Source organism: Python bivittatus, unplaced genomic scaffold (genome assembly GCF_059951505.1).
Source record: "Python bivittatus isolate LINGU-HERP-01145 unplaced genomic scaffold, Pbiv_v1 ctg000590_np1212, whole genome shotgun sequence".
Taxonomy (NCBI): Eukaryota; Metazoa; Chordata; class Lepidosauria; order Squamata; family Pythonidae; genus Python; species Python bivittatus.
In genome coordinates, this window is record NW_028277086.1 from 3,339,277 (window position 1) to 3,364,629 (window position 25,353).

Here is a 25,353-nt window from a genome sequence, read left to right on the forward strand (position 1 = left end):
GATGTCTTTTTCGTATGGGAAGAAACATTTTGAGAAATGGCAACAAAGGTTTTAGCACCACAGTACTTACGATTGCTTTATTTTCTGCTTCTTAGTCTAATCATTAACGGCATACACCCAACCTCACAGATAATCAGTCACAGAAGAGTGACTGATGTACAATTCAGATGTACAATTATATGGGTGAAAACTTTGTTTCTGTAGACATCCAGACTGAGTTTGGGGATGTTTGAGAGGTTGACCTTATATAAATGGGGCTGGATGGTGTACTTAAATAATGTCCTTCAGTCCCATAGATTCTGTTGTGTGAGCGTCGTCTGACACCGCACACAGAAGCAAGAGCGCGTGCAAAGAGAAAAGAGAGATCCCAGCTTGTGTTTATCCTGAGAGAAATTTCATGAACACTGAGTGCCAGCTCTCAATAAAATGTGGCATGTTATCCAAACAACACACTGTGTGTTTGCCTTTTGTAGCAAGAACAAGAAAACTCACCAAGTAGGGTTACAACATGTCATACGGAAATAGCAGCTTTCGGGAAAGGAAAACTTTTACGGAAAGGCTGAGCCAAGTTATTGCCAGAATAAACCAAGAGCAGAAATTGGAAATTTGCACGGGGAACGGGTCTCTCTGCCGACAGCTTCTACAGAGGCCCAAAGCCCATATTCCCAATGGCCATTCTGTTCTGCAAACTGGAATCTGGGGAGTGCAGATTTCGTTTGTAATTTTGAAGGGAAGAGTGTTTCCCATGCATAAGTAAAGAGTGGGGTGAATGTTTTAGCACTTTCAGGCAGGACAGAATGTCCTTTTCTCTGCCTATTTCCCCTGGCCCTTCCTTCGGTGGGGAAGTGACTAATCCACTTTCAGCTCAAACTACCAACTGTCGGAGCATTACATAAACAAAGAGACCGAGCAGATGTCGCTTTTATCTTCAACATTGGTGACCTAATGAGATTCTTTCTCAATTTACTGCTGGGTGCAATACTCTAAGCCTCAGTCGGTGGCAGCATCTGGCCATCTTTGCCTCAGCAACTCGGTAGGATCAATCCTAGTTAGTCCTTGCATGGAAGACCACCAGAGAATGTAGGCTGCACTGGACTAAGAAGTTGGGGGGAAAATGCGACAGGATTGTTGAAGTGAAGAGTACTTCCAATTACATTTATTTATTATTATGTATAGATTACGGTGTTAATCCATGCTTAAAAACAATGGACCTTAAGATTGTTTTTTAAGTACAGTGGTACCTCTAGTTACGAACACCCCTCCTTACGGATTTTTCGAGATATGACCAGCTCCGGCCCCAAAAATTTACCTCATGTTGCAAACCACCTTGAGTTACGAACTGGATCCGCGGCCATTTTCCGCCCCTGACACGTGTTCCACGGCTATTTTCCGCCCCTGACACGTGGTCCGTGGCCATTTTCCACCCCTGACACGTGGTCCGTGGCCATTTTTCTGCCCCTGACATGTGGTCCGTGGCCATTTTTCCACCCCTGACTCTCACTCCAAGCAATAGCTGCCTCCCTGTCCTCCACGCCAGAACAGATTAACGGTAATTACATTGAACCTTATGGGAAAATTTGCCTTGTGTTGCGACCAATTCGAGTTGCAACCAGAGTCACGGAACGGATTAAATTCGTAACTCGAGGTTCCACTGTATAGATTTTTTTAAAGAGATTGGCATCCTGTATACACAACAGCCTCCAAGGCCCAACAAAGGACCATAAAGCATCACCCCTAAGGAACACAACAGCAAAATATATAGTACATATACTTCTACACTTGTTAAGCTGTCAAGCAGCAACCCTCAACAAACCAACTCAAGAAACACAGCCTCTGTGCTTAGCGTTCTGCTTGAAAATTCCTACAAAGAAAAGGATCACAGAGACAACTCTAAAGCACAACAAACCTGCAAAAAAACCCAACAACATAACCTTTGCATTTAGCTATGCATTTTCCCTATGATTCAGCATCCTATGAGCAAAGCCCCCAATTATAAACATTGAAAAATTAGAATAGCATTAGAAATGATGCTGGGCCAAATGCTCTCTGTCCATTTAGTGCAATGTTTTTCAAACTTGGCCAGTGTAAGATGTGTGGACTTCAACTTCCAGAATTCCCCACCAGCATGAAGTTGAAATCCACACATCTTAAAGTGGCACACTGTTCTATTTGTTTAGCATGCCGGCTGGGGAATTCTGGGAATTGGAGTCCACACATCGTAAAGTGGCCAAGTTTGAAAAACACTGATTTAGTGGTTCTGTTTGCAGATTACAAAGGGGCCTGGTCCATTTCCATGATTTGGGGAGCAGAAAGATGGGTTGTGGTGGGGGGGAATGGATGAATCTTGATGGAGTATTAGCATATCAGGCAAACCTACATTCTCCATTCTGGATCAACAGCCTTGGTCACCACTGAAGGAGTCAGAACAGAAGAGGAGTGAACTCCCTGGTTTGGAATGCAAATCTGAAGCCATTTTGAAATGAGACCAAATCAAGTCTTCTCCTGGTGAAGCATCAAGAAAGTGCTTCAAAACTAGGCTACTAAAGAGGTGCATGGGGGCAGTTCATGCATCGCTAAAGGGCAGGCAAAGGTGCAAAACAAGTGATAATTTTCATTCTTCCATGCCAAGCTTCTCTGGCCACACAGGGGCGCTCTGCCTGATTTTTATGTACATTATACATAAACATGGGTGGACCTTCAATTGCACTGTCAGGGCTATCATCTTGACTTTGTTGACCTACCCCCGATCCTCCTGGGTGAGTTTTATTCAACATCCCACTCTCTGCCGAGAACCAAATGCCTAGCAAATCATGATGGTTGCCTTGCTTCCAATGCATTTAATGCACACTGAGTCCCACAGCCATTTAATCAGAGCAGCTGACAGGACTTAGTCATCCTTGGCTGATCTGAAAGCAGCTAAGTATGGGTAGACTGGATTAGTGCTTGGATAGGAGACCACGAGGGAATATGAGTGCTGTAAATTAGAGTGGGAAGCTGGGGGTGGAAACAATTCAGAAGAAGGCAATGCATCTTCAATATGTATTGCTACATATCATTTCTCAGTATTTATACATAGGTGCATACAACTGATGTGGCCACCCATCTCACAGTAGTGAGATTATTAAAACCAGAAAACAACCCAACACAGTTGGTTCAAATAAGCAACCAAGGCTATGGAAATCACATATGCCCAAGTTGGTGAGATGGGAGAACCTTACGCTGGCTTGCAAGGTAGGATTAGAGACTATTCTAGCTTACGCAGAATTGTAGGCGTAAAATTTGGTGAAGCTTATGGCATTTTGCCCCAATGCCAAAGTCAACTGGCACTCTCCTTACCATTAGCTGGGAATGCTGGGTATGGCCTGGATATCACCTATTCTATGCATCTCACTTACAGATTATTTCAGAAGTACTAAGCGTGTAATTACATGCATGGTCCATTAGAGGAAACCAAGGTCCGAATTGCATGTCCTCCTCATCTTTGCTTGAATGTGAATAGAGTTCTTCACAACCCTCTTTATGAACAATCCCAAATATCTCACATTTTTATGAGCAAGATAAAACAGAGCATTTATCGTCTAATAAATGAGAACATGAACTAGGACCTTTGATTTGATGTCCTTTGGAGCATGCAAGAGCACCAACATAGCACTTGTCTAAACACTATAAATCACTTTTACACTTTCTTTTCCTGGGTGCTCTGAAGCACTTTTAGAGAGGAAATCAAAGCGTGTCATGGCCTTAATATGAGCAGAGGAAGACAACTGCCTGATCAGATCATGGGTGCATTGAATTTAGGATGGACAATTCTGTTTCTGATTCAGTGTTCAATATTTTCCATGCTTAATTTCATTTTGTTTCATTTCTATAACCTGCTGCAATTTCCTAAAAAACAAAATGCACATATGCAAATATGTCCATATCTGTGGTGTTTCCCCCCCCTCCATTATGCCCTTTTCTTGCCTTGATTTCCCCCAAACTTAATGCATATCTATCCTAATTTCCCTGAGAATCTATCTACCCTGATAAATGATATGTTTGATGGGAGAACTACAGCACAAGATTCTGAAACTCATAAATAACTGTGTTTGATTTCACAGTGTGTTCATTGTAGGAGGAGAACTGTGTTAGTAGCCAAAAATCAGGAGGGGTCTGGTAGCACCTTTTCTGAGTAACAACTTTTATTAAAAGGCATCAGCTGCAGCTCAACAACACTTGTGCCTTTTAATAAAAGTTGTTAGTCAGAAAAAGGTGTTACAAGATTGCTTCTGGGCTCAAGAACTTCTAATTCAGGAACTTCAAGAACTTCTAATTCAAGAAGTTCTAATGGGCAAGGATAGTCTATTACTGTACAATGCACTATAAACCCTTCCTTCCAAGCTTGTCCTCTTTTCACTGCTTGGATGGGCATGTCTGAAATGCAAATAGGGCAACTGAGAATCATTTTCTGGATCAAATTCCCAGCCATGTGGAACAGGGGCCGACAGCACATGGTGTAAAAGCAAACACACTAGATTCCCAGCCTGCCGGGAGCTGTAGAGTTATGCTGGGGCAGTCAAATTTCTAGCATATTGCCTTCACACTGGCCTGTATGCTGTAGAAACACATCTACACAACTGGAATTGTGCTACAGGTAGTCCTTGTTTAGTGACTGCCTCATTTAGCGATCATTCACAGTTACAATGGTGATGAAAAAAATAACTTTGCAACCAATCCTCGCATTTATGACCTTCGTAGGTCTGGAAAGCTGAAGGAAGATCATCAACCCAGTCGTGGTTCGGTTAGCAACCACTTCGTTCAACAAACGAGTTGCTGGTCCCAATTGGGGTCACTAAACAAGGCCAACCTGTATTCATAATCCTTCCAGGAATCAAGACCGTGTCAGAATGGGGTGTGGAGGAAAGGAATCCCGTTCTTAGCAAGGTCCTTATGGCATCACGGCTGTTGCAATGGTCATATAATTTATGCAATGTAATATTGATGTTCCATCTAACATAGGCAGCATGTGAGATTTATGCTCGTGGCAGATGTATTTATTTATTTGTTCAATTTAGGTGCCACCCAACTCCAGATTGACTTTGAGTACCTCACAAAACAACACATACATACAAATAACAATCTACATAAAACAATAAGCAGATGGCAGATCTGGTCAACACGTAAAACAAACACCACACACCAGCAGGAGCTCCTACCACTGTAGCCCAGAGCCTGGGAGGAGATCCAGGTCTTTCAGGCCCTCCAGAACGTCATCAGGGAGGCAGCCACCCAGATAAAACCCAGTGAAACTTTGATTTAAAGTACCCCTGTTTAGTAGCCTTCAGAGGTAATGGGCCACATTTCTGTCCAGACCTTGTCCCAAAATATTGGACAAGTCTGTCACATCTAAAGTAGTCTGGCTGAGGAGGGTAATTTCACATCAACTTAACAGATGATGTTGATAATTTCACATCATCTGCAGCAACTCAGGTTATTTGTGTAATTACATCATTACCCAAATGAGACAAATGACGCCAATTGCCACAAATAACGTAATTAGTGATTTAATGGGCTTTGAGGTATACCAGATGACCCTTCCCCCCAATTGGTCCATTCAACAGGAAAAGAAAATTCATAATTATGCTTAAAATGAAAGCACCAGCAAATAAGACGACTTTGGGTAAAATAAACAGAATCCACCCAACTGAAACCACCTTTGTTTAAGAAGTCAGTTTCAAAATAAAAAGGCTGCTTGAATAAAAACCGCTCTTTCTGTTGGCAGTTTCTTGAGTCTCTTCAGTTGGTGAGAAGTTTCAAAGAAAAGGCTGGAAAGACTCTAATTCAGTGTTCCCCAACCTTGGTGACTTTAAGGTGTCTGGACTTCAATTCCCAGAATTCCCCAGCCAGCATGTGGTGTTTCTCCTATATCTGATCTTCTCCCTTTCTAAGGATGGGAAGATACAACTATACTTACACAATTTTTCTCCATCAGCAGAACTCAACCCAGAAAATAGGACAGTATAATTTTACCCTACATTGTCCAAGGAGCGTGCGAGGCCAGGAGGAAAACTAAATTTAACTTCATTTCCTTGTTGCTTCCATATAGCGCCAATGAATTCCAGCCAATCCTTGGTTTAACACACTTGGACTTGGTGGCCTTTGCGGGCTACAACAAGCCAGATTTTCTTTTGACACCAACCACATTTAACATCTGACATCTGTTGTTTTGAAACAAGCTGGACAATTTTCCTCAAGTTAGGCAGGGATCTCCATGATGGGGGAGCGCGTGTTAAAAATCAAGGCGGAGGCCGCAATTGCGCAATCAAAGCCTCGTCCCACATGCAAAGAAGGGGCAATTGTATGGCTACGGCCATCTTTTTCATGCCCCCTCAATTGGCATCATGCCCTAATTCCAAAACTGGCATAACTGATACATTTGGATTGAATTAACATTTGGAATAACCCACACCCTCTCCCCTCAATGGCCTGCTAAGCCAAGATTGTCCTGCCCGGTACAGAAGGTCCCTGCTCTGCCTTGCTTTCAGCCTAACCCTGCTTCTATCAAATTACACTGGAACTCAATCACAATTTTTGGCATCTCTGGGGCAGCTGTCTGTGGCCTGGTGTCTCCAGTTCAGTATTTCTGATAGAAAACATTGCTAAAACCCAAAACGCTAATTATCAAGCACCCACGTTGAGCGGTGAAACAAAATCTCCTGATGTCATCCAGTTTCCAAGCAAATCAAACAGCACTCAGTATTTGATCAGCGCTTCACACAAACCTCAAGCCACCTGTATGAAGAGTTTAATATATGAAATGCCAGCTCACCCCGAATTGGCCAGAAGCCAGGAGCATCTTCCCTTTTGCATCATCCCTGGTAACTCCTCACGTGCCACAGATGCCAACTTTCCTTGTGAATGAGCACTTGTGATAAGACACATTTGTTTGCACAATTTGTTCACAAGATACATTCTCAAGTGCAATTTTTTTGAAAAAGGAGTCAGCCTAAACATGTCATCAGAAATTCTGGACAATATGTGTCACTTGATTCCCAACTTCATTCATTTTTCCGGGTTCAAACTATGCTTTGCACCAGAGAGCACCCACCTTCTAAACCCCTCCAAAAAACAAAACAAAACACAGATCCCAACGGAGAATAAAACTAAACAAAGTTAACATGTTATGTGAATGAAGTTGCCAAATCTTTAACTGACCTGTTTCCAGATGTTGTGGGAACACAGTCACAATGTGAAGTGATACAAATGGGGTTGTCAATGATATGGCCACCTTGGTGATTGCCAGAGGCAGTTGTGCGGAACACAGAAACACCTCCTTTAACATATATTTCACATAGGTTTGTTTTAAATCATGATTTGTTGAACAAGCCACTGTGGCATGGTTCACACAGCAGGGAGAATTATGCATCATGGTTTACGCATCATAATGGCTGGGTTCACAGAGTGTGCAGGGCGAAATTGCACAAGCCACCTCATGCCTTTGTATGAGGGAGAAACCTAACTTAAACATTTTACCCTGAAGGAGGATGTGGTTCTCCTCTGGGACCTAGGAAGGATAAGTGAAATGGATAATGCAGAGGGATGATCATGGTGGTTTGTTAGGGGGAACATAATGCCACATTTCTGGAAGTGGGTGGGAAGAGATGTATTTCTACGTTGTTGGGGAAAAGTGAGTCTAGTCTGCCTTTGGATTCAAGAACAAAGTCTGATGATCATTTGGGGATTGATTTGCAGTTAACCTGGTTTTGCATCCCTTCCTTTTCCCACCATGAAGAAGAGATTAGAAGGTCTCACTTGCATTGCTTCAAATTAACCATAGTTTAGCATTTGGTTGTGCCAGGAAATATCAGGGCTAAAGATTAGACTGCAAAGTCAAAAAGCAGCCTGAAGACCCTTTCTGTATCATTTCCAAGAAAACTGCAAGTGAAGTCAGCAGGAGTCAGAGTGCCTGCAAGGTATAGTCAAAAAAGTCAAGATGGCAGTCATGATGGTGAGATCAAAGCTCTGCCCATTTTTAGGTGGGTTGCCCATAAACCTTTTTGACCACACCTGCAGGAGTGCAGCCTGACCTGGAGGAGACTTAACTTAGGTAACCCTAAATGTGGTGTAACAAACCAGCTTCCTCCACACAAACTGAACCTTGGCTTATTTCAACAAACCATTGTTAAGATAAGCCACATTTTGTCTTAGTTCAGGCAACACAACTGGCTGTGGTTTAGAAAAAAGAGAGAAACAAACTTCTAGATTTTTGGAGGCCTATGGAGAAGAATTTAAGCCAAAGGCTGATCATGGCTTGTTCCTGCAATGATAAGCAAGTGCTTAGCCCTGTGTAGGTATGCAACCAAAATGAAAAAGCGAGGAGGAAATAAGTTTGAGGGGAGGGAAAGCTTCAGTTTAAATTGCCCTTCCACCAATCTGGGGCCCACTAGACACATTGGGGCCTCCACTGAGGTCTTGAGGTCCAAAGTTGGGACTTCTTGTCCAACGCATTAGAACATTAACTTTTTGTTGCTGTTGAGTTGGTTCAGCTTATAGGTCACTTCAGTCATGACCAAGCATTGACCATGTTTGCTTGGATGGCGAGGACCCTCCCTCCAACCCCTCCAAAAAAGGGGGCAAGGGAGCAATTTGGTGGTTGGGAGGATGTGGCCGTTCCCACTTTTGGTATCTTGGAAAGCACCCTGGCTTGCCCACCACCCTCCACATCTTCTCCTGCTCCAGTTCCAAAGGCTTTGGGCCTCCCTCCAGCTCAGACAACCTTGCATTTTTAAAGCCACTTCAGTGCAGATGTTTCCATGGCAACTAGTGGACCAAATACATTAGTGTTTCTAATAATAAACCCAACCTTCATCTTGGAAAACCTGCCTTTCTCAGGAAACTTCCCGTCACCCATCCCCATGATCTTCTTTTACCCTTCCTTTTCGGGTAGAAGGAGGGAGAGGGGAACCTCCGAAGGGATTCACGGAGCTCAGCCCTGAAGGAGGGAGAGCTGAGAGCCACCCAAGTGGGGGCCAATTTTTAACTTGGCTGAGAAGAGCTACGGAGTTTGCTGAATCGGGCTGGTGGGAATGAAGGTAACCTTTAGGAAGAAAGCGAAAAAAATCCATGCAGGCGCTCCTCCATCCAAACTTCTGATCTCGACGAGCCAATTGCAATTTTAACGATTCCGCCCCTTCTCCCCTGATTTGGGGCAAGAGGTGTGCCCCGGGCTTCTAACCATCCTCCCACCATCTCTAGAAAGGCAGATGCTGGCAAGGAGTCTCCGAGGCATTTTTGTTCCTCTCTGGCCAGCACAAAGGCCCCCTTTGGATGGACCCCACAAAGGGAGAGGCTGGAGAAGGCTTCCTGAACTTGAAGACAAAGCCACCACCTTCTGAGATCACCAGGAGGATCGCAGAGAGTTGCAGCTGGATTGGGGAGTCGGAGATGGACGCCAGCCAGCCGGTGGAGAAGGAGTTAAGCTGCCAGCATTCCTTAAAAGGGACCCTCCAGCCCTCCAGCCCCAGCGTGTCTGCTGCAATCCACAGGACGAGGCCTGGATGCCAAGATCTCCTCCAAGCATCTTGGCATGCCCGACCCATTTGCAACGCTCCCCCAAGCAAAGGTGAACTCCCCCCCCACTCCAAGAGGCTTGGACTTGGGTGAGAAAGGGGGCCAAGGCAAAGACCAGCCCCACGAGAGGAAAGGAGGGGGACATTTCAATGCTGTTGCGATCCTGATGATTATTCAGGTCACCGGCTCTCAAAGAGAGGGGGGCGGCCTTCGCGATAGAGAGCGTGTGTTGCAATGTGCGATGTGTGCAACGCAAAGCGCACCTCGAGATCCCTAACGAGAGCGTGTGCAGGGCGAGAGGGGTGTTGCATTCCCCTCTCTGTGCATGCAGTAATGGTCGCCCCGCACTAGCCTGGCAATGCACACACACACACACACGCACGCACACACCCCAACTCTCCCCTACGCAGGCGTGCACAGCCCAAGCTGGAAATGTCACAGGCTGGACAGTTTCCTCGGCTTCTCCCTCTCTCCACCTTCTTGGCAGAAGCCAAGCGCTCCTCGCTTCCCGCTCTCGCTCGGTTGCTCTCTTGGCAGGACTTACCATGTCAGCAGCGAGCTGGGCTAAGATGGCGAAGGTAGAGATTCTGTCACAGAGGCATTTAGTTCGGAAGGGATCGACGGGGACGGTTCGGCAGCCACGCCAGGACCAGGCACCAAGCTGAGATGGGGAGGAGGAGGAGGAGGAGGAGGAGGAGGAGGAGGAGGAGGTGGTGGCGATGGAGGAGGAGGAGGAGGGTCTGTGAAAGGAGGGAGGAGGGGGACCGAGTGCAAAGGGGGGGAGAGAAAGAGGGAGACACACACGCGCACACACAGGGAGAGAGAAAGAGGAGGACAGGAGGGGAAAAGAAAACAAGCATCACCAACACATTGCTGAAGGAGACATCACCACAACAGCCAGCCCCCTGTGCCCACGGCATGCGTGGCCCTCCCCCAGGCAGCAGGGCACCCCTTCAGCCACGCGTGGAGAAGCACGCGTGCCCCCAAAAGTGACTTCACACCTACCTGCATGTCCACCCAACTCCGGCCGTCCTTCTGCTGCTGCTCAGCCAGGAGTTTGCACTCCCGAGGCCCTCACTGGAGCCTCAGACCCCCTCCCCGCTTCGGCCCTACCCCTTCCTTTGCAAGCAGCAGCTCTCCCCCTCCCCCAGCCCCAGCCGGGCATCTCGGGAGGCAGCAGCAGGGTCCAGCCTGGGTTTTTTGAGGAGAGGGGACCACCAGGAAATCTTGGGCGGTCGGATGGACAGAGCAGCCGATTTGGGATGGTGAGCCTGGAGTCTGGTTCCCTTTGGAGGGATCTGGTTTTCCCCTCACAAAACCCTAATGTTCCTGAAGGTCCAACTCTCCTAGCCATCACGGATGATTCGGCAGGGGCACAAAGGTGGGCACTCACCTGGACCATCACTTTGGGCTCCACCAGGACACCCCGAGTGTGAGAAGCACAACCGCTCCAGCCGGAGGCCCTCACCAGCACTTGATCTCCCTTCTCCCCTCTCAAAAGGCTGCTCACTTCCAGCCTCACAGTTGCACAAAGACACACGCACACCCCCCGGAATATTTTCACCCTGGCACTTGTCACATCCAGCCCCCCCATGACACATCACCCTCTGTCACAAACCATGGCTCTCCTGCTGACAGCACCCACCCCAACGTCCACGTGCGTGCAAACACCCAGCCCAGGCTTCCCACTCTCACAGCTCCAGGAGCAGCTGTTTCCACACCCACCATCTTTCCATATTCGGAGGGCCATTTCACACCAGGCAGAAAACCTGGATTGGTGGCTGGATACACTCATCGGGAGCTGCTGAGCGTTGTGGAAAAGGAGGCACGCGCGCTTCCAAGCATGTGCGTGGCCCATGCACGCCTTCCACCCTCCAAGGCTCCCAACTTTCCAGCAAGGGAAGTCTTTGGAGAGGGTGTGTTTTTACATGAGCGTTCCCACTGGTGTGTGTGTGTGTGTGTGTGTGTTCATTTCTCCATCTTTTGTGAACATGATCACCAGGTATCTCAGACTGTGGAGCACAGTTTCTCAAACTTATCAACTTTAAGATATGTGGACTTAACTCCCAGAATTCCCCAGCCAGCCTTGCTGGCTGGAGAATTCTGGGAGTTGAAGTCCACACATCTTAACGTTGCTGAGGTTGAAAAACCCTGCAGGGAAGAAATGTTTTTTTGCTGGATGGAAGTTTTTGCATGGATTACATTTCCATGACAAAGTAACCCCCTTAAACTGCAAAATTTTTTAAAAAACCACTATTTGCTAAATCCTCCTCCCCTTCCCCTATACCCTGCTCTTTCCGTATCTCCCCAAATCATGCCATTTAATATGAGCGTTTCCATACTGAGCAACTCAATAAAGTGTCACCATTCCTCGCGCTTCGCACGCTCATTACCGCTACAACTGAACCCTCCGGTGAGACCAAAAGACACGATGCATTTGCCAGTCTTACACATGAAGTGAAAGCCACAACCTCTCCCACGTTTCTTGCAGGGACTCAAAGCAGCTTATGGGTGATGTCCCTACATTTCATTTCTGCAACAACCGCCCTGTGAGGTGGGCTGCAGGGAGAGGGAGGAACTGGCTCCCAAACCCCTAGGAAGCTTCTGTGGCTCAGGGGGGACCAGGTGCCTGGATCTTCCCAGTCCAAGTCCGACACCTTGACTACTAGACCACACTACACCTGTTGTACATCTGGCTATCACCAGTGATAGCCTGTCCCTGCAGCATGCCCACTCCAGCCATCTCATCTCCAAGTCCTTATTGCAGGCCAGCGGTGCCCAACCAGGAATGATTGGTTTGGTGGTACAGGGGCTATTTTTAACATCCCCTATCCATTGCAAATTCCTCCCTGCCTCACTTCTCTTCTCTCTTTTGTCCAGCCTGAGCAAAAGCAGATTTTTTTCAAAATGCCCCCTGACAGGATGGATCATTTTGAAGGGAGGTGATCTTAATCCCCCACCCCCTTTTGCTCATCTTCACATCTCACTCCCCCCGGCCATCGAGAAAGAGTTCCTAGAGTGGTTTACAAGCAAGGCCTCTCTAGGAGGTTAGGTCTATCTCAGGAGAAGTAAAAGTTAATTAACTGGGAGGAGTTGTTTAAGTGGCTTACTATGTAAGCCTAGGTTTGTTTGGGGCTAAATCCAACTCCCTTAGAGTTAAGGCTTAAGAGGAAGGCTTAACTCTTAATTAAGAGTTGGATTCATTCATTCATTCATTCATCCTTTTTGGAGTTGGCAAAACACACTATCGGTGACACAATTAAGTTAAGGCGGATGGCTGTTAAGAATTCTGGGAGTTGAAGTCCACACATCTTAAAGTTGCCAAGGTTGAGAAACACTGCTCTAACACAAATACACACATCCATCTTTCTCCATCCAGTGTTCATTCTTGTCCAGAGGCATTCAAAACTATCTTCAGCAACTCTGAAAACTTGTCATTCACACGTTTCCACGTTCATTCCAGCAAACGCCCTGCAGGTACAAACTCCCAGGTTGTACTGAACAGGAATAACCAAGCTGGTGCCTTCTGGGCCTTTTAAACTACAACTCCCACAATCCCTAGCAGTTGGACTGCGGGTTATAGGTGTTGCGATGCAAAAGGAGGGAGCTTGGTCGGTTGTGCTGGATGTTTACTAGCCAGCAACGAATTGCACCCCAAGGAATGCAAGCAGGATTTAGCTGCAAATGAGCATGTTGGAGAGGGAAAAAAGCTACAGGCATGGGGCTCCCCCAAGAAGGCAGATCTCAGCCTCAAGAGGGTTTTAATATATTTGAACTAATATATTTCCCACCCCTGACGTGTGGTCCGTGGACGCCAGAACGGATTAACGGTAATTACATTGAACCTTATGGGAAAATTTGCTTCGGGGTGTGACCAAATTCGGGCGGAGGGCGGAACGGATTAACCGTATTTACATTGAACCTTATGGGGAAATTTGCCTCGGGGTGCGACCAAATTCGGAGGGCGGAACGGATTAACCGGATTTACATTGAACCCTATGGGGAAATTTCCTTCGGGTTACGACCAACTTGGGATACGCCCAGAGTCACGGAACGGATTAAGTTCGTATCCCGAGGTACCACTATATATGGCTGTGGGCCCATCAATTCCTGGCAAATAGAAGGGGTAGAAATGGAAGCAGTAACAGACTTCATTTATTTGGGCTCCAAGATCACCGCAGACGGAGACTGCAGCCATGAAATTAAAAGACGCTTGCTCCTTGGGAGGAAAGCTATGGCAAGCCTAGATAGCATATTAAAAAGCAGAGACGTCACCTTGCCGACAAAGATCCGCATAGTCAAAGCTATGGTTTTTCCAGTAGTAATGTATGGCTGTGAGAGCTGGACCATAAAAAAGGCTGAGCGCCGAAGAATTGATGCCTTTGAACTGTGGTGCTGGAGAAGACTCTTGAGAGTCCCCTGGACTGCTAGGAGGTCAAACCAGTCAATCTTAAAGGAAATCAACCCTGATTGCTCATTGGAAGGATCGATAATGAAGCTCAAGCTCAGATATTTTGGCCACCTAATGCGATCTCTTTGGAGAAGACCCTGATGCTGGGAAAGATTGAAGGCAAAAGGAGAAGAGGACGGCAGAGGATGAGATGGTTAGATGGCATCACTGAAGCAATGAGCATGAAACTGAGCCAACTGAGGGAGGCAGTGAAGGACAGGAAGGCCTGGCGCGATGTGGTTCATGGGGTCACGAAGAGTCGGACATGACTTAACGACTGAACAACAACAACAACACAACAACCACTTTCTGGGACCATTAAGTGCAACTGATGTTTTACTTATTTATGTTTTATTTCACGAATAGAAAATCTCTGGGTCTGACCATTTTATGACGTTTTTTTGCAGGGAGGAGAAATGCTCTAACAATTGGAAGGGAATCTTTTGCGTAGGTCTGCATGCTCGGTTTGTATGCCTGGGTCTGCATGCATCCGTCTCCCCACCCCCCCAAAAAAATATTTGCAAAGTGGTTTTGCTTGGACAGTCTCCAAACGTTTCTCAAAGGACACCAAGGCACACATTCTTGAGAAATGTGGATCTCTCCCTAGAACTTTTTCCCATAGGGAGGTGAGGAAACCACACACACACACACACACACACACACACACACACACACACACATGCATTTCAACAATCAAGGAAGCTGAAAAAGACCCTCAGGTGAAATTTGAAAGAAATGCTCAAGCAGCCTGAGAATAAGATTGGAAACTGATTTCTAATGCTCTTCAAAGAGCTCCTTAGAAACTTGTGAAAAATCAGGTGTTTTCTTAGATACCCCTTTGCAAAACCACCAGGAGATTCCAAATGTGTATGTATGAACTTGCATTTGGGGAATTATTACACCTGTGTGTTAAAAAAAAAAAAAAAAAGTATCCACATGGAAAAGAGAGGGAGAAAAACAGATCATTGAAGCTAAGCAGCAGAATGCTAGAGAGAGTCTTCCTAGCAGGGGTATCCACGGAGGGGGGGTCAAAAAAGTCAAGAAAAAAAGCTCTCCCCCTTCTGAGACTTTGGTGGTGCAGTTTCAGCCACCATTTTGACCTTTTTGACCAGCCCTTGCAGCCTCCCCAACTCCCTAGAGCAGTGTTTGTCAACCTTGGCAACTTTAAGATGGATGGACTTCAACTCCCATTGGCTGGGGAATTCTGGGAGTTGAAATCCACCCATCTTAAAGTTGCCAAGGTTGACAAACACTGAACTAGAGTGATCCAAGAACTGCCCAGTAGAAGAAAAGTTCTAGTTTTGTATAGAAGCAAACACAGTATGGAAGAAATATGGATAGTGGGGCATCAACTGATAAATCAATAATTCAGGGTGGGGACTGGGAATATTCAGTGAAAGCCAATCCTCTCTCCTAATCCTCTTTATCATATTATAAGCAGGCCAAACTGGAGGAGCAGGGTGGAGAAATTTTGGAAGGTATGCCAGATCCCTTCCCCCTCTACTCAGAAGTTGAGAAAGCAGATTTTTAGAAATGACAAGAAGATCCAGGGAGAAGATCCATTCTGCCGATATATATTGATTGGGATCAATTCTTATGTCCAAGTTTGTGTTCAGCAGTAAGTGATGCGCTTGGCAAGCTCTACAGAGGCTCTGTGGATCTCCCTTCCTGATCCCACTGACTTCACAACCCCCCAGGGAATTCTGGGTATTTAAATCCCAGCTCCCCAAGTTCCCATCAGCAAAGCCTCCTTTGGGATAGCACCCTATTAGGTGGGGCGTCAGAAGGTTTAAAACCCCAATTTCCTGGCTGCAGAAGCATTTGGCCATTAGTGAGTGGAGGGTCATCTGTCGGAGAGGCTCTAGGGCAGGGTTCCTCAACCTCAGCAACGTTTAGATGGGTGGACTTCAACTCCCAGAATTCCCCAGCCAGCATGGCTGGCTGGGGAATTCTGGGAGTTGAAGTCCACCCATCTTAAAGCTGCTGAGGTTGAGGAACCCTGCTCTAGGGGAATCTGCACTGAGCAGAGGTTGGACTAAAACGCCTCTAAGAAGATGCCCAATCATATGATTCTATGATCTTCGCCTACCAGTCACCTCCATTCAGATGGGAGAAGTTTCCTTCTGGGCTAACTGGCCGTAATAATCAGAATCAGCACCACTTGAGCACCAAGGACGCAGAGAATTAAAGAATGGGCCCTGAGAATATTATGACTCAAAACAGCAAAACGAAACGGCCCTTTCCACTGCTGCTTTGAGGTCAGCCTTCTGTTTTGCTGGGCTCCTCTGCCAGGCTGAATCGTCCATCAAGAGCAGAGGATGGCGTCAAAATGACTTCTTTCCTCTACAAATTCCCCAGAGCAACGTTCCTCTGCAGCTCTTTCCCGTTTCCGATCCCTTCCTGCACCCTCTAGAAATCCAGGCAGGGTTGTCAGACTGAGTAATACAGGCCGGCATGAAAACGGAAAAGATCTCCCGTTCGAGGCACCGACATATTTCAGCGGTCAACCTCACAGAGGTTACTAAACATCCAGAATACATTCAACGCCTTCTTCCCTCTTTCAATTTTTTTCACTTGCATGTAATACCTAGCCAAATATGCATTTATTGGAGTAAATATTAGCCAATATATTTCGGTTAAGTTCTCAATCCCAGCAGCTCTGGGTCACTTAGTGAAACATAAAAATAAGTTATAATAAAATCAAATCCGTCCATTAAAATGGTAAAAGCCGGCAGCGTGAGTCGGAAAGGATGCTAAAGGAACGGCTCCGATCAGCACTTTTTAAACCGACATGTTTTATGATGATGCACCAAGCCGAACAAAGTTATCCTTTGATTTTTTTTGCACCTTTTCAATTTTTGCAATATGCGCCTTGGCTCAAACCACCCCAAGCAATGAGATACGTCTCCAAATCGCTACTTTTCCTTAGGCTTGTGTACGTATATATGTATCTCCATGAAATGCTTTAAAGCAAAGCGTGTGCAAAATGGCATGCAGTGAAAAAATAATATTTCAATTAAGGAATTGCATGAACATGCCGACTGAGCAGACGCGGGAAGGAAGAGACAGAAAGTACGCGTGAGTGAGACGGGAGGCGAAAGACGATGGACTCGTGCGTGTCTCATTCACAGAGGCAAGAGATGATAGAAATGTTCTTTACCACTTTTTTTTTGTAATGTATATTTCCCCCATTCTCTCTCAGACCCAATAAGGAGACATCTGAAGACAACGGAGGAGTTTCACCTATAGAGGAGTTATCCACAGGTTGCTGTCTGTTAAAACCAGAGTCCGCTCCAAATCACGCAAACACCCGCTGCTTTTTCCTACGCAGGATGGACGGTCCTCATTCCAGATATGAGACTAATGTGCAGGAAAAAAACCTGCAGAGAAACCGTGCACTGGATCCTCCGTCCTGTTCCACTTTGCGGCGGTGGAAACGACCGAGGCCGAGGCACGCCCGTCAGTTTCCGTGGATTATTCAGGGTCCCGCTTGGCCCGGGCCCACTCAAGCCATTTGTAATTAGACAAGCGCCTTTTAAAAAGTAAATTAACCGGGGAAAGGAAACTGGATCGTGAAACGGGGGGCATCGGTGGGGGGCGACTGCAATCCGGGACTGGTAGCAGCTGGGCAGGGCTGTGGTCTTCTCAACCCGGGGCGATGCCCTCCTATTTTATAGTGGATATAAGGGGGGCATTGTTGAGTTACCTGGTTGCACATTGCTTTTTGTGGTTTATTTCTGGGTCGCCATGGCGAGACGGGCGGCCATATAAGTCAAAGAAAGCCATGTTCAGGGGGAAGTGAAGGAAGCTAAATTTTTAGCGCTTTTTTAAATATGTTTTGCTTGGGAGGGCTCATTTTTTAAAAATTAATTAATTCCTCTTTTAATTCATCTTTTAGGCAAAAGGAGTCTGTTACGGTGTTCAGAAACTGCTCTCCTCTCTCCTGTGCCTGAATTTATGAAAAGGCAAAAAAAAAAAAAAAGTTCCCCCATATCTTTATTTTCTCAGTGTAATTCTGGGGTGGTGGGGCAATAGATGGGTTGCCCATCTCTGAGCTATGAAATGCCTAAGATGGAGTAAAAACATTCTATGAAATGGATAATAAATCAAAGGGTTTAAAGCCTTTGGCCTTCACTGTTTCTTAGTTTGGGGTGGTGTCTCTGTAACTTCTGATTAAAAAAAAAATCCCAATTCTCCTTTTAATTTAAATAGCAGAGCCAACCCTGGTACTATAACTCTGAGACAAACAGGTTCAACCCTCCAAAGCTCTCATCAAGGGTACGATCCTAATCAGGGCCAGTTTGTTTTTCAACACCCTTATACAATTGGGTGAAAAAAAGAGGTCTATTTTGGTTATGGCCAAGCTTGACTTCTTGGTGACCTCATGGACATCTCTCATGGACAACTGTCACGTAGCTTTCTTGGGAACAGTACAGAAATACATTGCCTTGTTCTAGGAGACAGATGATGATGATGATGATGATTATAGTGAATGAAGGTAGGTAGGTAGGTAGGTCAGTCGGTAGGTCGGTAGGTAAGTGGGTGGGTGGGTGGGTGGGTGGATGGATGGATGGATGGATGGATAAAGATAGATGGACAGATAGACAGACAGACAGATCTAGTCTGGTCTACAATCCTGGGATTTTCTAGCCAGCTCTGACCCTGCTTTTTTTCTTCTTTTAACCACAGTCAAGGTCAGCTAGGTGCTACAATCTGTTGTGACTTTGGCCTTTAGTAGTCCCTAATAAATTGGGTAGGATTTGGGCTCATTCCCTCCAACCTTCCTTTCAATGCAGTCTCTAACTTAAAATAAGCAAGCCACGTCTTTGGACTGATGTCACCCATGAGTTGGTTGGAGATCCTGCACCTGTAGGGTAAATTCCAGGGGTGTATGTGTGTGTGTGTGTGTGTCCAAAGCAGCAGGCTCAAATGATCCTACTTCAGACACATGATGTGAAGACCCAGCTCTCTGGAGAAGGCTCTGATGCTGGGAAGGGTGGAAGGAAAGTGAAGGAAGAGGAGGACCAGCAGCAAGGGGGATATATTCAGTTACAGTGGTGATGGGTCCACTGTTGGAAGAGCTGAAGGACCAGGTTAGGGACAGATCATCATGGAGAAAATCTTATCTATGTGGTTACTAAGAGTCAACAATGAGTTGATGGCATGTAATCAATCACTCAACATGAAGATCTAACTCTCTTGAGAAGTCTGTAATGCTGGGAAGAAAAGAGAAGAGGATGACCAACAGCAAGGTGGAGGGACTCAGTTAAAGTGGTGACGGGGGCACCTTTGGGAGACTTGAAAGAACAAGTTAGGGACAGATCACCCTGGAGAAAATCTATCTATGTGGTCGCTAGGAGTTGAAAATGACTTGATGGCACATAATCAATCAAGGTCAAAGCAGACAGACTTATGAAGGGCCAAGGCAAGGAGAAGGCCATTTCTCCCCAACGTTCACCGAAGCAAAGGGCTCTCTCAAAGCACTGCACATCTCTGATCGGCTGCCACCTCATGTCCCGTTACCGCTCCAAATCTGAAAGCCGTGGCAGTCGATCCAATGAATTGGCGCAGGGCCAGAACGGGAGGCGAGGGAAGGCCTGTTTCTGGAGGAACATCTCTAGTCCGCCTTACTTTCAAGATCTTGCCCCAAAAGAGCCCCTGGAAGGAGTTGATGATGGGAAAAGAGGCAACATGCTGAAAAGGAGGGGGAGGAAGGAGGGGAAAAGAGAGGCCGTCTGTCAGCTCCCCCTTCTAATTGGCAAAGCTTTGCACAGCAGACAAGATGGGTGACCCCTCTGCCAGTTAGAAGGGGGAGCTGACAGTTTTCTGTCTGAAGCTTTAAGTAATTCAGAAAACATTCCTCTGTCCCCAGAGATCCATGACCACCGTCAGCTAAAGCACATGGCTCTCTCAAGGCCAAAAATATTTTCAGGGGGCCAAGAGGGAGAGGATTTTCCTTTCCAGCAGCATAAATATTGCCGCAGGGGTACGATATTTATTTATATAGGATGAACCAGCCTTTTCCTTATTAGATCTGTTGGAATATTCCCGTCGCTTCTTTAGCTAAATGTGGACTTTACTCTTTTATTTGTAAAAGTGAAGTCTCCTTCAAGTCATTTTCTTGGCAACAAGGCAGAAATGCTTTGGGATTACCTTCTTCTGGGATTTTATTTATTTAGTTATTAGCTTTGAGGTCTAGCATATACTACAGGTAGTCCTCGACTTACGACTGTTCATTTAACGCCCGTTTGAAGTTACGATGGTGCTGAAAAAAGTGACTCATGACCGGTCCTTACACTTACGACTGTCACAGTGTCCCCGTGCTCACGTGATCAAAATTCAGGTGCTTGGCAACTGGCATGCATTTATGACGGTTGCAGCATCCCGGGGTCACATGATTGCCATTTGCCACCTTCCCAGGGGGCTTCCAACAAGCAAAGTCTGCCCAGAGTCACTCTCTGAGATGGGCAGTGACTAAATTTGAAGTATAAATAAATAAGTAAGTAAGTAAAGTCAATGGGGGAAGCCCCATTCGCTTAACAACTGTGGTGACTCGCTTAATGACATGGCAAAAAAAGGTTGTAAAATCAGGCACAACTCACTGAACAACTGCATTGCTTAGCGACGGAGGTTCTGGTCCCAATTGGGGTCATAAGTTGTGGACTAGCTGTATAGGGATTTCTGTGTGGTCTCCCATCCAAAGAAGGGAAAAGGATTTAATATACAAGGAAGCAGGTTTTAATCGGAAGAGGCTGCCTTGGTGGGTGGCGGGGGACTCACTTCACCGGAGATGCTTAATCAGATGCTAGATGGCTCTGTTCTGGGGATATGGGAAGAGTGGATCTCAGTATTGGGCAAGAGATGGGTCTAGATGATCTCCAGAGCCCCTTCCAACCATGGCATGCAATGATTCTATGTCAGGTTCAGCCCAACTCAGTTTGACTGATTAAAACTAAAGGAGTCACTTAACCTTGGATGTTGCCAGGATGTGTTCACCAGTTCCTTCCTCCAGTGTCGGTCGGTCGGTTGGCCAGGCCAGGCCAGGCCAGGCCAGCTGGCCGGCCTATCTATCTATCTATCTATCTATCTATCTATCTATCTATCTATCTATCTATCTATCTATCTATCTATCTATCTATCTATCTATCTATCTATCTCAGCATTTCTCAACCTTGGCAGCTCGAAGATATGTGGACTTCAACTCCCAGAATTCCCCAGCCAGGTTGAGAAACGCCGATCTCTCTGCTTCATTGGTATGTTGCAAGTTCAATATACATAAAAATGTAAAAAAAAATACAGAAAGGGGAAGCCTCGTTTGGTGGAGCCTCGCACAAAAACCTGGTCCAGGAATGACAAGGTGAGGTCCAGCTTTGCTATCAGGGATTATGGGACCTGCAGTACTCATGGGCCTTTACTGTCTTGATAAAAACCCTCCCTATCACTGACTCCCTGTCCCCCAAAGGGAGAGATATGTGTGGAAGGGAGCTGGGAAAAGAAGCACCAGGGCTTTTTAAAAAGACCACACAGTTGTGGTGGTTGTTATTTCAATCTGTATCCAGCCTTTCTGGCTATTGGAGATGCCTAATAATGAACATGGTTGTTGTTTCGTTCCCCTGATTAAACGTTTCCAATAAAAATGAGTTCCTCACCTCCCAAGGAAGTCTCTTCCTATTAAAATCTCCGTCCTGATCATTTAAATGCATCGTTCTTTTTCTTTTCCCTGCTTTGGATGGGAGACCACAAGGAAACCCCCCAGTGCTTGCTAGACTGGAAAGCCTTTTTTTGTTTCTTTGTTTAAAGTCTAATGAGAAGGAAGTGATTTGTCACCAGTGGAACTGACTCACAGCACTTATACTACATTGGGTTGTGGGGAGGGGGCAGGGATGGGGGGCGGAAAGAAATCTTCCTAAGAAGATGAACTTTTGGCTTCTGCAACAAAAAAGTGCATTCCCCCCCCCCCCACACACACACACATTTTTAATCTGATGGTTGATTAGTTTCCATATGGGGCAGAGAGCGTTTGGGGGGAATATTGGGAGAAAACGTACGGGCCCATGCTCCCTCCAATCCAGCTTGATTCTTGGTGATGCCATGAAAAGTCGTGCAGATTTGGGGGGGATGACATGGAAGCGCTTTTGATTTCCTCCACAATCTTTTCCATTTCAATTTTTTAACCACCCGGCATCACAAGTCGTACTAATCAGCGACCACGACTGCATGATTGAAACTCCGGCTCCTTCTGATGTTCCTTGCACATGCACCACGTGTAAAAAAAGGGGGGGGGGTGTTGATTGCACAGTTGCAGCTGCCCTGTTGACTTTTTTGACTCCCCCGTGGATGGCCCAGCCTACAGCCCTGAGGTTTCCTGCCCCCAAGCAGACCTCACCCCGCTGAGCTTCTGAGCCCGGATAAAACTTGCTGAATCAGCCCGACCCGCAGACACTAAAGTGTAATTAGGCCTTCTTTGGAGTCCTCAGAAGAGCTGCGGGGAGCGCATTTGAAAGCCGAAAAGTGGGATTTAAACCCTTCTAAATAAATCACGTCTAAACAAACGCGTGCATTCACAGGCAGCAGTTAAAAGAAAGGGGAAAGTTATGTTCCTATGTGAAGCGCCTTTCCGTACGGTGTTGGCTTGAGGCAAAATGTGGCTGTTCCTGCAAAAGGGTCATTCTACAGATATCACCTTTTTCCACTTTCTTTGAAGGTACACACGCACACACACACGCACACACACGCACGCACACACCACACAGATCCAGAGGCAAATCTAAGCGGAGGCTTTCAGAAACCCACTTTTCACATGACTGGGACCCGCTGAACCCTCTTTCTTTCGCTGCAAGACCAAAGATCAGCTTATCCCTAGCCTGTCTCGAAGCACAAGGCCTATCATCCCCAGCCAGCAGGGGGGCGCTAATCCAATCCATCTGGAATGCAGCCAGCCAAAGGATTCAACCCGTGGGAAAGAGAGCTAAGGCGATGCGGGCGGAGCCGATAAAGCTGGGGCTTGGTCTTTGGCCCCCATTCCTGCTGTCGAGCATCCGTTGCATCGAGCTGAATTAAAAGCCTTCTGCTCTCCTCCGTGGCACCAGTCCTGCGTCTGCACCCGTTCGTTTCTGAAAGGAGCATGATGCTTTCTTTGTCAGAGTCCTTTCCCACCTTCTCCGCATGAGCCCCGGGTGGTGCATGTGGCACTCTTTCCCCCAATTCTTCCTCCTTAACAAGAGCCCTGTAAGGTAGGCTAGCTTAAAAGGTTGCTGAGAATTCTTCCAGGGCAGCGGTTTGACTCTGACCTGGATTTCTCTGGTCCTGTCACGTTCATCCCAAAGGACTCCACGAGACAGTAGAGGTCTAGTTCGATAGCTTTTATTAGCTTTCACCGGCAAGACAGAATCTTGCCAGATTGAATCTAAACTTCCCAAGCCAGCAAGCAAACACCGCGAATTCCTTAGGGTGGTGCCAGTCTCATCTCCTTAACTTTCCCACGCTCCTGCTGGGGGCTAAGGAAATGCTTATCTCCCCGAGCGCGGCCTTCGCCAAACCATTCCATCACAGGTCCTAATCCACTGTATGAATTAAGTGGACGCACTGTGAGGCAGGGGTGTCCTGAGGGCAGGGTCCGACCAGTCAAGATGGCAGCTGTGATTTAATCAGTGAAATGGTCAGCCTAGGACAAGAAGAGGAGGACGAAGGAGAAGAGAAAGTAGGAGGTGGAGGGAGGGGAGGAGAGGAAAAGGAAAAGGAAAAGGAAAAGGAAAAGGAAAATGTGGGTGGGTCAGTGGATGGATGGATGGATGGATGGATGGATGGATGGATGGATGGATGATAGGGAGGGGGGAGAAGGAAGGGGAAGGGGCAGGGGAAGGAGGGAGATGCAGTCCATTCGACATCCAAGTGAACAAAGTACAGAGTCAAAATGAGAAAAATGAGGGGGCCAAAGCACTGATACTGCTAGTCACAGATTTAAATGTGAACCCCAACTCTGTGTGAAAAATCCATTTTGGAGGGTCTTTTAATCCAGTGCGTTTGCCTGTGCAAGGAAGGAGCAGGGTGCCGCTTTCAGAATCCTGGCTACCCAACCAGCAGTCTTCCCTGCCAGAGTTGACTCTTCCCCCCTCTGCCCTTGGTTTTCTGTTCTGCTGGGCTTCCACTAATCCAGCTGATGTTTCCCTTCTGTGGGTACAGGTTGACCAACATGGGTGGGCCCCATTAGGATCAACATTTGGAGAAGGCATGTGTTTTAGTACTGGCTGGAAATGAGCCAGCCTCAATTTTATTCATACAAGGGCTGGGCTTCAGAAAAGTGTTGTGAAACATGTAGGAGTATGAATGTAGCACTCCCCCCGAAACTCTTTAAAGCGGTCATGTCTTCTCCCAGAATTGCATGGCTACTCTGTTCATCAGCCATGTCAGCCTGAGAAAAGCCGTATCTCAGGGTTTCTCAAACATGGCAACTTTAAGATGTGTGGACTTCAACTCCCAGAATGCCCCAGCCAAACACTGACATAGCTGTTTTAAAGAGTTGCAGCAGGGCTATATTCACACTCCTGCAGGCTCCAAATGCAGCTTTATTTCATATGCCCACATCCTTGCTTTTCCCATAACAGCTTTCCTTGCCCATTCCAATATTTATCATGCATTCGTGTAAGCAACCTTGATTTGTAAACACCCTCAGCCACTTTCAGCTGATAGGATTCTTGCTAGTTTTCATTCCTCATTCATCTCGTTCTCGGTTCCTGCCATTTCTAAGCAGAAACCGACAATCAAAAAAACACCCCCCCCCAAAAGGAGCCTGATGCATTTTCTCTGGCTTGCTGATAAGCATCATCACAGCTCAGAGTTGATGGAACCCAGCTGTTCCCAGTTGTTCCACCCTCCCTGGGACCCTAAGGTGGTGAAGTGATCATTGGTTTTGGTGCTTACCACAACATCAGGCTCTGTTCTGATATACAAATGCCAGAGCTGATCACCGATCCATCCACAGTGAGGAGATGGGGCGAAACATCAAAACAGGGCATCAGCGAAGCCTCTGAGAGAGGTGTTGCTCCACCACATGGATGAGAAGATGTGGGGAAGGCAACTTCTGAGGAGCTTCTGAGGCTCACGTTGCAGAACAGAATCTGCAACCAGGATGTTCATTGCACCCTTTCGTTTTTCTGTTCTCCCCACCCCTGTATCTAGGCTCTGAGATCAAAATTAAAGGTGGTTTGGAAGAAGAACTAGGGTCACAGCAGTGGAGATCAGTAGGAAAACACAGCATTGATTTGATTTGTTTTTTATTCCAACTTCTCTCTCTGGTTCACATTTCCCCCTTGCTGGCTGACCTTCTTTTATAAATCTTTTTAGCTTCTGATACC

The 25,353-nt window shown here is 46.5% G+C and overlaps 1 protein-coding gene across 2 annotated transcripts in view; it reads right to left on the bottom strand.

Moving 5' to 3' along the window:
• Nucleotides 1-25,353, bottom strand: part of ADGRB1 (adhesion G protein-coupled receptor B1) — a 218,621-nt gene that overhangs the window by 64,472 nt on the left and 128,796 nt on the right. For both annotated transcript variants that reach the window (XM_088149282.1, XM_088149283.1), the window contains exon 17: nt 10,094-10,289. In XM_088149282.1, coding sequence (XP_088005408.1) covers nt 10,094-10,289 — 196 coding nt within the window. The remainder of the gene's footprint in view (nt 1-10,093; nt 10,290-25,353) is intronic.